Source organism: Nothoprocta perdicaria, unplaced genomic scaffold, assembly GCF_003342845.1.
Source record: "Nothoprocta perdicaria isolate Ctin4 unplaced genomic scaffold, notPer1 scaffold_153, whole genome shotgun sequence".
In the NCBI taxonomy this organism is placed as follows: Eukaryota; Metazoa; Chordata; class Aves; order Tinamiformes; family Tinamidae; genus Nothoprocta; species Nothoprocta perdicaria.
Window position 1 is genome coordinate 1106880 of NW_020454683.1, and position 13349 is coordinate 1120228.

At 38.8% G+C, this 13349-nt stretch overlaps 1 protein-coding gene across 1 annotated transcript in view; it reads left to right on the plus strand.

Annotated features, from left to right (window-relative positions):
* The window catches only part of ARHGAP42 (Rho GTPase activating protein 42), a 145932-nt gene that overhangs the window by 91734 nt on the left and 40849 nt on the right, over window positions 1-13349 (plus strand). Inside the window, exons 5-6 of the mRNA XM_026034963.1 lie at window positions 3534-3635; window positions 7597-7707. Coding sequence (XP_025890748.1) covers window positions 3534-3635; window positions 7597-7707 — 213 coding nt within the window. The remainder of the gene's footprint in view (window positions 1-3533; window positions 3636-7596; window positions 7708-13349) is intronic.

A 13349-nucleotide genomic window follows, 5' to 3' on the forward strand; every position in this document is an offset into this window, starting at 1 on the left:
GATTTGCTAAAATAAAATAATAAATAATTTCTTGCTGATCTTACCAGAAAAGAAAAGTCAAACTTCAAAATGAAATAATTTTTCTACTTTACATCCCAAACTGCAATTTGTGGTTAAAATTTGTGGGAATCCTGCCAGCAAAGAGCTGCTCGCCTGCTATCACAGCATGGAGTCAGAGTCCTTCTGAACTGGAAAACATCGGCTGACTCAAGTCACATTTTTAATAATTGCTGATCTTTGCACAGGCATGATTTGTTTTTAAAAAAGTGATAAAAGGACATCCCTTAATTCAAACTTTTAACCTAATTGGTTAAACTCGAGCAAAATTTTTGTTAATTTTTATGAAGTAAAAGGCTTTTTTCAAAGGCTTCACTCAAATACATGCTTTTACTGGTGTATCAGAGGAACTTTCAAGCAAAGCACCTCACCTATCAGGATCAATATTCTTTGTAATGTTCCAGGAACACGTCTGAGAGCAGGGTGCACAGTGCCAGAAACACTGGCACTGCAGGCTTCTTCTCCAAAGTATCACCTAGTAAAGACACTGACGTGGTCAAAACTGCCGCGTGATCTTTCCAGCCTGCGTTATTTATTCTCCTTACCTATTCTGCTTGCAGCTTGTCTTACAAGTAAAGACCTTCGGTGTGTTACAAACCTGAAAAGCAGAAGTCAGGAGGATGTGCTGTCTCTGGAAACCCTGCAGTGGGGCTTCAAGTTGCCGTGGTATCAAGGAATCTCCAAGTGATCAGTTTTWACTTTAACTTACCCGGCTTGCGAATGATCCCGTTACAAGTTGAGCATATTGCTGCGTTCAGAGCACTTCCATGTGTGCTCTGCGAGAGCACGGTTGGCAGAAGACTGAAGTCAACAAATTCTGTGTGTCCTCGCTGAGCAGGCCAGGGAGAAGGATCCTACAGGGTACATAATGCCTCGTAACCCATTAGGATATATGAAGGGCTGTGTTTTTTGTCTTGATCTTGAGAGAGTTATATCTGTTTAGATGAGCTCATTTACTCTGTGTGTTTTCATCCTTATGTGTAAGAAATAGAGATAATGGGACATGTGACTCATGCTTTTGCTGTRGCTTTTAGCACAAAATATAAACAGCCAGATTTGGTGTATTGGGAATTGCATTCCGTGTTTAAATGATCTCCATTCTTGGTGTTGATGGTAGGAKGGACTGCCTTCAAACTACCAAGTCCATTTTCACTCCCTTTTTCTTTCATTCTCACCAAACAATTTAGACCTCAGGCTCTGAGTTCCAGCTCTTATTAGCAATAATTATGTTGTCCTGTTAAGGGGAGCTCAAGGACCCCACCAACTTTCCTGATCAACCATTCCCAGCATCTTGGCACACAGCCTGACTTGGTTCTGAGGTAAGAACAATAGCTTTCCAGGCAAGAGCAGTGGTGGCSTCTCTGAGCTGATACCTCTAAGAATGTTCTTGGCACTGACTTGGCTTGGGCCATCTGACTCCCAGTCTTTCTCAGTAATAGGAGCTCTCCCARCAACTCCGTATCTTCTTCCTTATCTCAGGCTCTTTGTATATCCCACCTTTCAGTGGCATGCAGAATATATCAGCACATCATTCTCTTGTGCAGATTTCATTGTATCTGTGATATAGTGGTTTCCTTAAGATGGTGGCTTTGCCACCTGTGGCACTTTGATCTTGAAGTAACTCTGTTCACATATTTTTTTCTGTTCTTTTTTTTTTTGGAAAAATAATTCCTTAACAGCATTGTATTATTGGAAGACACTGCAGTATGTGACTACATGCTCCTACGGAAAAGTTGATGCCTGTGGTATATGACCGAATGAACTTGATTTCTCTTTGTGCTTGAAGATGTTATTGGATACTTAGGTTGCTATTCCTTGAGCATAAGGGCCTGGAACTGGAGTATTCCCCATAAGCAAACTGTGACCATGGCTGTAACATCAAGCTACAATTTTGGTTCCACCAAAGTTGGTTTCTTGGCTAATTGATAATTTATGAGTCCTACCTTCTGTCTTCTCTGTTTCTTTGCCAATTGCTTTTGAGAGGTATTGGAAGTTATTTCTAAAGAATGCAGATATACAAATATACATATTTGGATTATAAGCAATTAGATACAGAATGGCATTGGAAATTGTACTTTTTTTTCTCATTTATTGTTTTCTTGAGTCAGAGGCCTTTTCCCTATAATTTTTTTTTGAAGATATTTCCATTGTGAAAAAAGGAGGACATTAGACTGTGCATATTTTTCATGGTAAATATGTTGTTGGAGTTTTGTGCAGAGTAGAAAGTGTGTGATCTGTTTTATAATCTAGGATAAGTTTGAACTTAAGTCGCTGGAGCTAATCAGTACCTGATCTGCTGTTTCATCTGGCTTATAAGTCTTCATTCATGGTATTCAATTCTTCCTTCCATTTCYTGTTTCTCCAACTTGCCTGACTTTTCCATAATATGACAAAAACGAGGAGGAGGATGCTAGAATACAGCCAATTATTTGTTGGAGAAAGGGATGAGATAGCCTTGATTATGACCTGATGTTTCTACAATGCATCCAGTGTTTATTTTTTTCCACCATTACTTGTTTTTGCACATGTGTTAGTAGGACTGGTCCTATTGGCCTTTCTTGATTTTTTTAAAATATTCAGCTTGTTAGTCACTACAAAGAATCATTATGACTTGCTTAAGCTAAAAGTAAAAGTTCAGTGCTCTCAATTGAAGGATATACAATATTATAATAAGTCATTAGTAGGACTAGTAGTATTCTTATGAGATACTCATCTAAATCTTTTCCCTCAAATTTTGACATTTCTGGAAAGACAGAAAAGCTACTGAGAAAGCTGGTTTTTTTTGCATATGTGTATTTTTTTTCCTGAATCTCCCATGAATATCAGATTTAAATTTTTTTAAATGTGTGGTGTTATAAATTAGAAGACTACAGGAATTAAGGAGTTTCTTAATTTTCTCAGTTTCCTTTTTTATTACTATATGCTAAGGTAGTCTCATGGTGAACATGGGAGGCTCCTCCGCATGCAAAAAACTCAAGAGGAGTGAGAAGAAAGAAAGTGGAATAACTCTTTTAAATGAGAAAAACTTAAATATTCAGAGACCCAAAACATTATTGGAGACAGATGTTTTAACCRATTTTCCTTTGCATCCATACAAAAATACATAGGATAGGCCTGTATCCACATCACTTTAATGCCTAGCTACCTCTCCCACAATATTCTTTTCAGCAAACACTATGTGAGACTTTTATGGAACATGAAAAACATTAATTTACGCTGTACATCTTCTTATCACCGACATAAAACAATGCATATACTCGATATGGCAAGGTCTGTAGCTTGGTTGTAAGGACTTACTATTTATGAAAAAATGCTGCTTAATATTGCATGTGATAATTGAATCTGCCCCCTAGTATCTTCAGGACTTAAATCATTGTAACCAATAAAAGCTGTCATYGTTTGGCCCATATTGTAATTTTTATGTTAAGTGCAATATTTATTCAAATGCTTTACCTTGCAATGTTTTGTTTTTTCAGGATGGGAAGAAGAAGTTTGACAAGGAGAGTGAGAAATATTATTCCATTCTAGAGAAGCACTTAAATTTATCAGCAAAGAAAAAAGAATCTCATTTGCAAGATGTAAGCACTTAACATACTGTTATTAAGCAATTTCAAGTTTGCATAGAGTTGGTGCTAACAAACTACTGCTCTTCAAGACATGCTGTATTTTACTTACATGAAATCATTTAGTTGTAGTTATTTCTTCTAGCCGCTAATGTTGTGAATATAAACTCTTGAGTGAGAATAATGCCGACCTAATAAGAATTAAGTATTTTAACAAGACTGTATTTAACATTCCTGACTTGCTCTGTATATTTTAAGTGGCAATTTGCCTTTTTTTTTTTTTTGGCTTGGGGGAAAATTGCAGTAAAAGTGGGTATTAATGACACTGACACTTCGATTTTGTTTGTTTTTTGCCAAAGTAGTTAAATACCCTTTTGAAAGGATTACTGTTGTCACAGTGGTTCTTAAATTTTAGGAATTATTTGGGCAGGTGAAGTTTTCACAAAAGATGTAGCCATCTCTCAGTCACAAATTACAGGATTTTTTTCATGTTTACCAATTATACTATCCTTATGTATAAATAAGCTTTAGAAATGTAACATTGGTAATAATGTTTATACTCCTAAATTGTCATAGCTCTCTATGTAATAAATGAGCTTTGATAAGACATCCATTATGTCCGARTGGTTAATTGTTCCACTCATATGCAAAATTTAATAAATAGAGTTTGAATTTTTCATACACACCCTCTGTACTTAAGAAGAAACAGTTCCATTAGAGGCTAAACAGCAGCCAAGACTTTTCATTCTTATCATCTTTTTTCGAAATGTGGCAAAGTAAACTTAAGTACTGATTTATTCTGGAATACAAATAAAATATTTTACTCTTGAGACAGGAGAATAACTGCAGTCTAAAAACAGCAACTGAAGTGAAATGTAACAACCGTGACTCTAATAAACTGTGGTAGAATAACAATAGATTTGGCTCAAGTATATAAACTAATGGAAAATCAGAGTAAATTTTTCCACTGTGTCCTTACATGACATCCCTGCATCAAAAAACTTGCTATTCAGGCTGAGTTCTCTGATTTTCTGGATGCTTCACTTATAAAATATATAGGCTATTCCATGTCATATCCATTCACCCATTTTTGCAAGATACAGCCTTGCAGCAACATACACCAACCTTAAGTGGGAAAACATGCAATAATAAATCAATACCAAAAATGTTTCCTGGAGAGACTTCTGGGCTGTGTCACCAATCCCTGGCCCCAACACCAAATAGTACCTGTGGACTCAAGTCCTCATTGCTTGGGACCAGCCCCACTTAAAGCGAATTTGTCCCAAGACTTAGTTGGGCCTGGGAGCAGCACAGGCGGCGGGGGTTAGTGCTCAGTTCAAGGGAAGGCTGGTCCTCTCCTCCAGCCCCACGTGCAGTGAGATGGTGCTTCTTCTGCGGATACCATTTTTTGGCTTCTACTGTCACACTGAAAAATACTTCTTTTTAAACCCACTATTTTATTTCCTGTTGTCTCACTACCTCGTTATGTTATGTGGGTTCATAATTTACTGTTGTGAGTAGCTCTCATACTGTCTTTTGAGGGCTGTTTTACATATTTTGGTTCGATGTGATTCAGAGTACCTTAATTTAGCAGCTACAATTTGACAGTCTAAACATATCATATGTAGGGTGGTTTACATRTGTTTATCTTATTGAAATATGTTGGATAGCATACAAGGATTCTGACAGTTCACATAGATTTATTCAACTTTTCTCCTTTAGCATCAGAAAGCTACATAGGATTGTCTTTTGACTGCCCATAGAAATTCACAAGGAAGCAGAAAATGGCCAGAATTAAGTGACATGAAAAAAATAATAAACTCATGATTCTACTTCTGTGAAATCTGATCCAAAGAACAGATTGTTTTGTCTTTACATTATATGTAAAGACAAAAATTTAATTCTGCAAGCTTACATGAAGATATGATACACATTTTAGCGATATCATAGCTCAACTGAAATACTGGTCATACAGATAGAGACTCAAAACCCTATCCATAAAATTTTAATTTTTTACATTCAGTTCAATGTCATATAAAAATATGCGAAAACCTCTTCAGCTTTTGAAGCATTAAAATCCTTTTCAGAGCAGTTCTTAAAGTTGGAATCCTCCATGTTCACACAAATTCAGCAGCTGTACAGAAGACGTGTTTTGGAAACTATGATTTAATCCCTGTACCCTGGTGGTTATTATGGTCTTAATTTAGGAACCCATCCATATTTGAGATGGGTACTTAGTTATCCTAAGTATCATTGCAATTACACTTTGCTTAAGTGCTGTTCAGAATAGAGATGAATTTAATTATGTATTTAAACACTTCCCTGAATCAAAGCCTGAAAGAGCTCTTTTCTAAAACCAAATAATACAGTTTATTTACAATTAAATGTGAGACCTGAGGTCTGTCTTAAGTGCTTAATGGCTTCACTTCTGGGAGGGAGCATTTGCTAGGTCACATCCCAAAATGGTAAGACTTGGTTTTGTGCATTCTTGAGGTAGTTTTTTTTTTGTGTGTGAAATAAGACTATTAACGCACAATATGAAGAGAAACAGCAGCTGGACATATTGTATGAAAGACAAATGGCAGGGGTAATTTTATGTTAAAACACTCCATTCTTGGAATTTTGAGTTTTTGATCTCTATTCCGTAATGTTAGTTTTTGAACCTGATTTGCTTTTTATAGGCATGGCAAGAAAATGATGCTGCTTCATTGGTAGTAGATAACTAGGGGTGAAGGTCAATACTGCTAAGAGTCTGTCTAGCCTAAATCATGATAGTAGCAGGTCCTTAACTGAAGAACTGTTAATTGTGTATGGTGCCATTGAAAGTAGGGCCCTATCTGAACGAATATGTTGCTTTTTTCATGCATATAATGTTAAAAGACCCTTTTATAATGGGTTTGTTTTAATGTCTAGGGAAGACAACATCTAGCTTCTCCATTTTTCTCACATTTGTTATTTATAATGTTAGAATTGAACTGCAGAATATACAAAAGTGCATGGCTGTATTTTAACTGGCCTAGGTCAAAAATAGCTGAATTGGCTTTTTCTCATACTGTCCAAACTTGATAATATTTCTTGTTGACCAAAGACTGACAAATTCAGCCCAAAAGAGCTTGAGAAAGTGATATGTTACTGTAAAGTGGATCTTCAAATGGAAACTGCATCCCTTCTTGAGTATTATGTACACACTATGCAGCCTCTTTCTTATGTCCCTTTCTCATGGGTTGCTTAAACTGAGGTTGAGTACCTATTATTCTTCCTCAGCTGATAGAATTAATTCTCAAGCTCTTCTGTCAGAAGTCTTTATTTTGGCACTGGGTCTTCATGGTGGATGGTAARTATTATTCAGACATTTCTGACAAATATTGCCTTGTATTTCTGGCATTTTGAAAATGTAAATATGAAAAATAACTGATTTATGAGGGTAAAGGCTTGAATATGTTTATATTCCCAGAAAATATGACTGATATTGTGAAGAAATAGGCTGCAAGATTTGTTAAARACACTGTATAAAAATAAAATAAAATCCTTGAGAAAGTATTTGAAGCTAAGAAATATATTTTTGGTGTATGTGGTACTCTAAAATTTCAATAGAAATATTAATCATTTTGTCGCTCCTTTAATCCTGTTCTCCTCTTCTCTCTCTTATTCTAAGGTTTCCATGTGCCTGGAACATGTTCTCCATGCCACATTTCTGTCCTTCCTTCTAGATGCTCTTAAAACTTTAATGTATTAAGTGCGAAATCAAAGAGGAAACCAAACAGGAGCAGGGAAGAAACATTGTGTTAAAGTGTGTATCAGCTTTAAACTTGCATTTAACTATTTTAAGTAGGTATCCTGATTTCCAGAAGAGCTCCATATAGCTTGTAGTAGTTTGTAAGTAGAGCTTATGGGAGATCTGTTTGGTAATGACAAAATCCCATGTTTAAGCAGTTGTGAAAGTAAAATAATGTCTATATTTTGTTTTGCTTTTTAGGCGGATACACAGATTGACAGAGAACATCAAAACTTTTATGAAGCATCATTAGAATATGTTTTTAAAATTCAAGAAGTACAGGAAAAAAAGAAATTTGAATTTGTTGAACCCGTAAGTTTCATATTTACTTTCTTTACCAGAGTTAGAGTGCCTATATTTAAAGTTGAAAGTTTATTTTAAAATTCCTCTTTTGCTGTCCTTTTAATTGTGAGTACAGCTTGTTTGTATATAGACAGACATTAAATCTTGGCTTGGGCATTTTACCTGTTTATTAAAGGTTTATATAAGAGTATCATATCTACTGTGAAGTTAAATGTTGAATGATTTGGTGTGTGCATAACATTTTAATCTGACTACATGCAATGTTGTGTCTGTGCAACAAATAATGTCTATTTCCTAATACTGTGGCTGCAATTTTGAGCCAGTTTTTGTATTCAAATATTCTGTGTATGTCGCATACCTGTCACTTGCATTTTTTTTCTTAATCATACATGGAAAGTGCAAAATCAGTTCTTCTGTAGATTAGATAAGTTCTTTTTTTATAGACCTTTTTCTATAGTTAACTGTGTAAGAAAAAGAGAACATATCCTGAGACAGGAAAAAGAGGAAGCTAAAGCTATGGTTATAAAGCTATAATGTCCCAAAGTCCATATTCAAGTCTGAGATTTGGCACCCAGACTGCATTTCTTTTTGCCTGCTATCTGCTGGAGCAGTCATGACCTGAGGCTGTGACAGTGTAGTGGACTAGTGTATCTCTGTGGCATATTAGCAGTGTTGATACTGTTTCTGCTGTTCAGGACTAGCTTGGCACTTGCCTTAGTTTAGTGAGTACCTGCAGCCTCTGACAGGGAACACGCAGTGTCAGCTGTCCCTTCCAGAGCATCACTTGTGGAGGGGGAACATGACAAGCACAATTTTCTTTCTCTCTCCGAGCCGTCTTCCAGCTTCGTTGTAGGTAACTGCAGCAGCATCCTTGTCTGTGAAACAGGTTGAATTACATCTCTAATGGCCAATATCACCAAAAAAGCTTCTCAGATGCCTTCTTTCCATGAGAGGAGAATATATGGTACAGTGAATGTTTGACATTGATGCAAACTAATGAACCTGGATTCAGCAGGCAGTACTTACAGAAATCCTATCTTTATGGCATACAGCTGCCAAATCTTAGAGACTAAAACTTTCCTTGGATTCCTAAATAAGAACATTTTTCTACCTGTCATAGATAAATCCAGGGTGTCTCTCTGTCTACTTCTGCAGAACTCTCACATCCTGGAAAAATCTAGCAATTTTGACCTAGCTCTGACCCTGCTATAGGGGGATTTCATGCTCCTTTAAAGTAATAGAAACTTGTTGTATCAAGGAGGCTTTTGTATGTCAGGAAGTACTATTTTACAGTTGCATATAGTTAAAATAGGGCATCTTTTTTTCCATGTGCTGGGCAAAAAATATATATATATACATATATAAAACTTGAAGATAATGAGCTTTATTCTTTTGACTAGGAGAACTGTACATAATGACAGTAGAGGGAAGATGAAAAACACTATTTGTCTCTTGTTTTTGAAGGGGGAGGGGAGCCAAGGTCAATGCCTTGATTAGCTTAGACAACATCCCATACAGCTGCCCCCAGGCTCCATGAGCCATTACAACAGCAGCTATGAATTATCAGGATGAAAGAGTTATTTATCAGTGCATCAGTACTGATGCAAAGCAGGCAGGGGAGGCTGTTGGTAAACTCARTGTGGTGGATCTGGGGTATGTTGTCACTGGTATTCACTGATTTAACACAACACGGCAAGTGACTGGTGTCACTGAGTAATCACTTGCCATGCTGTGCTAAATCAGTAGTCTCTGTAGTCCAGCAAGCTTCTTGTTGCACTTGATATTGCAGAGGAAGGTACAGGAAATACTATGGTGGGTAGTGAGAGCCCATTCAGGAGGTATCTTCCACCCCAGTTGTGCAGGTTAGCATCTAACATCAGTTGTAAAAACTTGGCACTTTCAAATTTTCTAAATTATTTCTTGTGTGTTGCATACAACATGTTGGAATTGAAACACGTAGGAAAAACACAGAGTTTAAAGTATGGTGAACAGATTATAACACATCAGCAATAACATGAAATGAAGAAACCGATCTGCAAAATAGACTTTCTAAAAATGCATAGTTTATGCAAGCAGTCTGTGAACTAGGAGCATGTGCTTCTAGATACAAATAGGTAAGGACAAGGACTAATCTTTTAAAATCAGGTGTCAAAAGAAGTGCCYTATTCATCATTTTCCTCCGTGTGCTCTACAGATGTTCAGATGCTAAAAATGTCTATTGGAGGTATTTTGTGTGAATATACATTCAACCTTTCCTCCTCAAGAGCTGTGCTAGTTGTGGACTTCCTAGTACTTAGACTTATGCCAGAGATTTTTCACCTCAGTGTCACATCTCTATATAATTTACAGTCTGATGGGTTAGTAACAGACTTATATATCATTAAACTCTTCTTCAAAGAGCAGCTCTGCTAGTGCAGTGGCGGAGGATGTCGTAGTGCCCATGTGGAAGAAGGAAAAGTTCACATCATGAGAGCAGACCTCARAGGGGAGATAACCCGCTGCAGTGCAGGCCCTTCCAAGCTCTTCAGTRTGTCTGTGCCAAAAGATATGGTGGCCTGGGACACAGTGGGTAAAACTGGAGTGGATGTTTTACACCCAGGGAAGCAGAAGCTGACAGAGTGGGGAATGTCCCTCATCTCCGAGGAAGAAATTTAGAGRGAGGAAATGCTGATGGCTCCTACCCTGGGCGGGGGATTCTGGTTGGCTGAGGAGACTTGTGCAGCTGGGCCTCCTTCCCTGGGTGTCTCTGCTGTGCCTCTTGCCTCAAGCAGCTGCTAACATATATTAAAATATGAGTATTTGGCAACTGCCTACTTGTGATTCTTCTAGATTTTGATATTTTTCAAAGAAAACAAAATATACTAAACCTTTTCCTTCAGGTTACAAGTTTGAACCTGCTCTCACGCACAACTTAATTTTACATTTTACCCTGCAGCAGGCTGAAAACAAAACAGTAAATGAAAATAATCTCTGCTCCTACTTGCACTAAGGACTCGGAAGACATAATCAAAACCAATGCAATTTTCAGAGAATGTACAGTTTTTAAGGGCAAAATGCAAACTCTTTCCTAGGGCTTTGTTTTGTCCCTCAGTAGTAGCAGGATTTCTATTGGGCCACAGGGATCAGGACCCAGAGCTCAGAAGCAGTAAATTATCTGCAGTGAGGGGAATGGTCCATCAACTGTCACAAAAGCCCAGAAGTGTTTATTTAAAGAAAAAAAATCTTGAGYGTAATTGCATGTAGTCCCACAAGACTTCACTTTTTCAACTAAAGAAACTGTGGATAATAAAACTCAAGCTCAATTTCCCGTTTCTTGGATTTCCTATGTTATTAGCCACATTCACTTTAATCTGATGGATAAGTACCTTCTGGTGCTATCTACTTGTAAATAAAATGAAACCAGGGAGACAGGGACTTYTGGCTGATGCACTGGAGGTTAAGGCCAGAGGTTAAATTCCTCCCCTATCCGAAACCTAAGTGGAGTCATCTTCCTGTGAGAATGAAATGACCAAGCAGTTCTTGAGGTCACAAGCTCTACATAAAAATAAATAAAGCCTCACAAAGGGGCTGGATTTGGTTTCAGGTCCTGTGCTGAAGCCCTGGCCGCTGTGGCAGCGAGCAGGGTTGTGCCACTGAGGTCAGACCTCGCTTTGCACCGGCCTGGCTGGTTTAGCTGTTCAGAAAGGGGTCACTACAGGGGGTGCGTTACACGTGGAAAAATTGATGTTTATCAACAAGTCAGGGATTATGTGTGATATTTGGTGATCCAAGTCATCTCTTCATGTGTGAAAAACACCTTGAAAACACATTTGGAAAGACTTTTTTATTTTTATTAAAAGAACAACTGGTTACTGTTACTTAAAATAAATCCCTTAAAATGATGATTCTAACTAGCAGCAGTGCTACTGGTAGCATCARCAACGTGTTGGCCACGCTGACAGTCCCCTGTAGTGTAGAAGGGCCTCGCTTGGAGGTGTCCGTGCACCACGATGGCAGTGCGGCCRCTGGTCCTTGAGGGAGCCGGGAGGGGGAAACCAGCACTGGCCTTTTGGATGCGGTGTGTTTGGCTCCCCTTGTCTCCCACCACAGGACTGTGTTCATAGGAGCAAGCAACACCCCCAGCATCAGTCTCTGCAGCAGAGAGCATCACTAACCTGGACTAGGCCTGGCATAAAAGCAGCACATTTTTGCTTTAATTCTTGTTTCCCTGCATGCTTAGAGGGGATTTGACCAATTTCAAGGCCAGACCTTCTGCAGTGCACAACAGCCAGAATACAGAGCAGCAGTTTAACTCAAATGCCTCCTGAATTTTGTTTTTTTGTTTTGTTGTTGTTATCGTTGTTGTGCTCTGTAATAGCTTCGGCTTTGCTGCCATCTAGTGCCCACGACTTTCCCCTCGATGTGTCTCAGTGTCCCACATACTCCATAAAAACCGTTTGCGTGACAGAAACTGCCTTTGATATTCGTGCTGAAGTTTTACCCAATTCTCAGGACATCCTTTAGAAACGATTTTTTAAGCAGATCTTTAAAAAACAGACATAGGCTGCCCTGCTGGCCCTTTCCCTGCTGTTCCTGTCGCTGCAGTTTCGGATGTGCTCCAACGGTTGCCTTCRACTGCTCACGTGGCTGTCGAGCTGCTTCTTCCACTGAAATACATGGGTTTAACACAGGCTAAAACAGGGAACTGCCTGCTTTGGGTGAAGGAAGGGGCTGGGGACCTGAGGCTGGACCTGAGGGTGCAGCTAGGCATGGGGGAACAGCATGGGCAGAGCTGCACAAGAGCCTGTGGTTTGTGCTTGCTACTTCATTCACAAGCCAAGTGGATAGAGGTTGTGGCAGGGGGTTGTTTTGTTTTGTTTTGTTTTAAAATGGTTAAAATTGCTCTGGAAAGGTCACAAACTCCTTATGTCTGCTAACATATTTGGAACCTTATACCATCAGTTGCCATATTTTGACCTACATCAGAACCACAGGCTACCTCCTGAGGCTGCCCTGTGTGACAGTTCGTGCGCCATCTGAGGAGGTTTTGATCACCTGGATTGTTTTCTTTGCTTTCCCATGGGATGCAGTTCATAAACGCAGACCTGTAGCCCAGGCCCCCTGAAAAGCCACGTGGTGGTTGGACTGCCTGGAGATCTCATCACCTTTGCCTGAGGCTGAATGCAATGCAAGCAGGAGCAGCTTTCACTTAGTAATGCAGGGGGAAAAAATGGCTTTCTGAGCCTGAGCTGCCCATGGAAGGGCTCCTGATACCAGAGGTGCTGGAGGGTCRTGTGAGACACGTAGCAGTAAAAGCTGCTTGCAGTAGTGGCAAGMTGGAGCGTAAGATCGCCTGTCCAAGGAGCTGCGACCTTTTCTTCTCGGCCTTTAAGAATGAAAGTTTGTGTACTGGAGTGTGTGAGGAACCTCTTGCAAGCCTTGGATTGATGGGGCTGTAAAACTCCACAAAGCTATTTTAGCCATTCCCTTGAAATTCATGTGTTCGTCTTGTTGTGAAGCAGAACAGTTTAGTGGGTTTTCTCCAGGAAGGTGTAAGTGCAGATTTAAAGAAAATATAAACAGGATGAAATCTATATCTTTAAAGTTGTTTCATTTCGAATAGTCTATGATATGGGTGGCACAAACAAAAGTGCATTAGATACGAATAATGG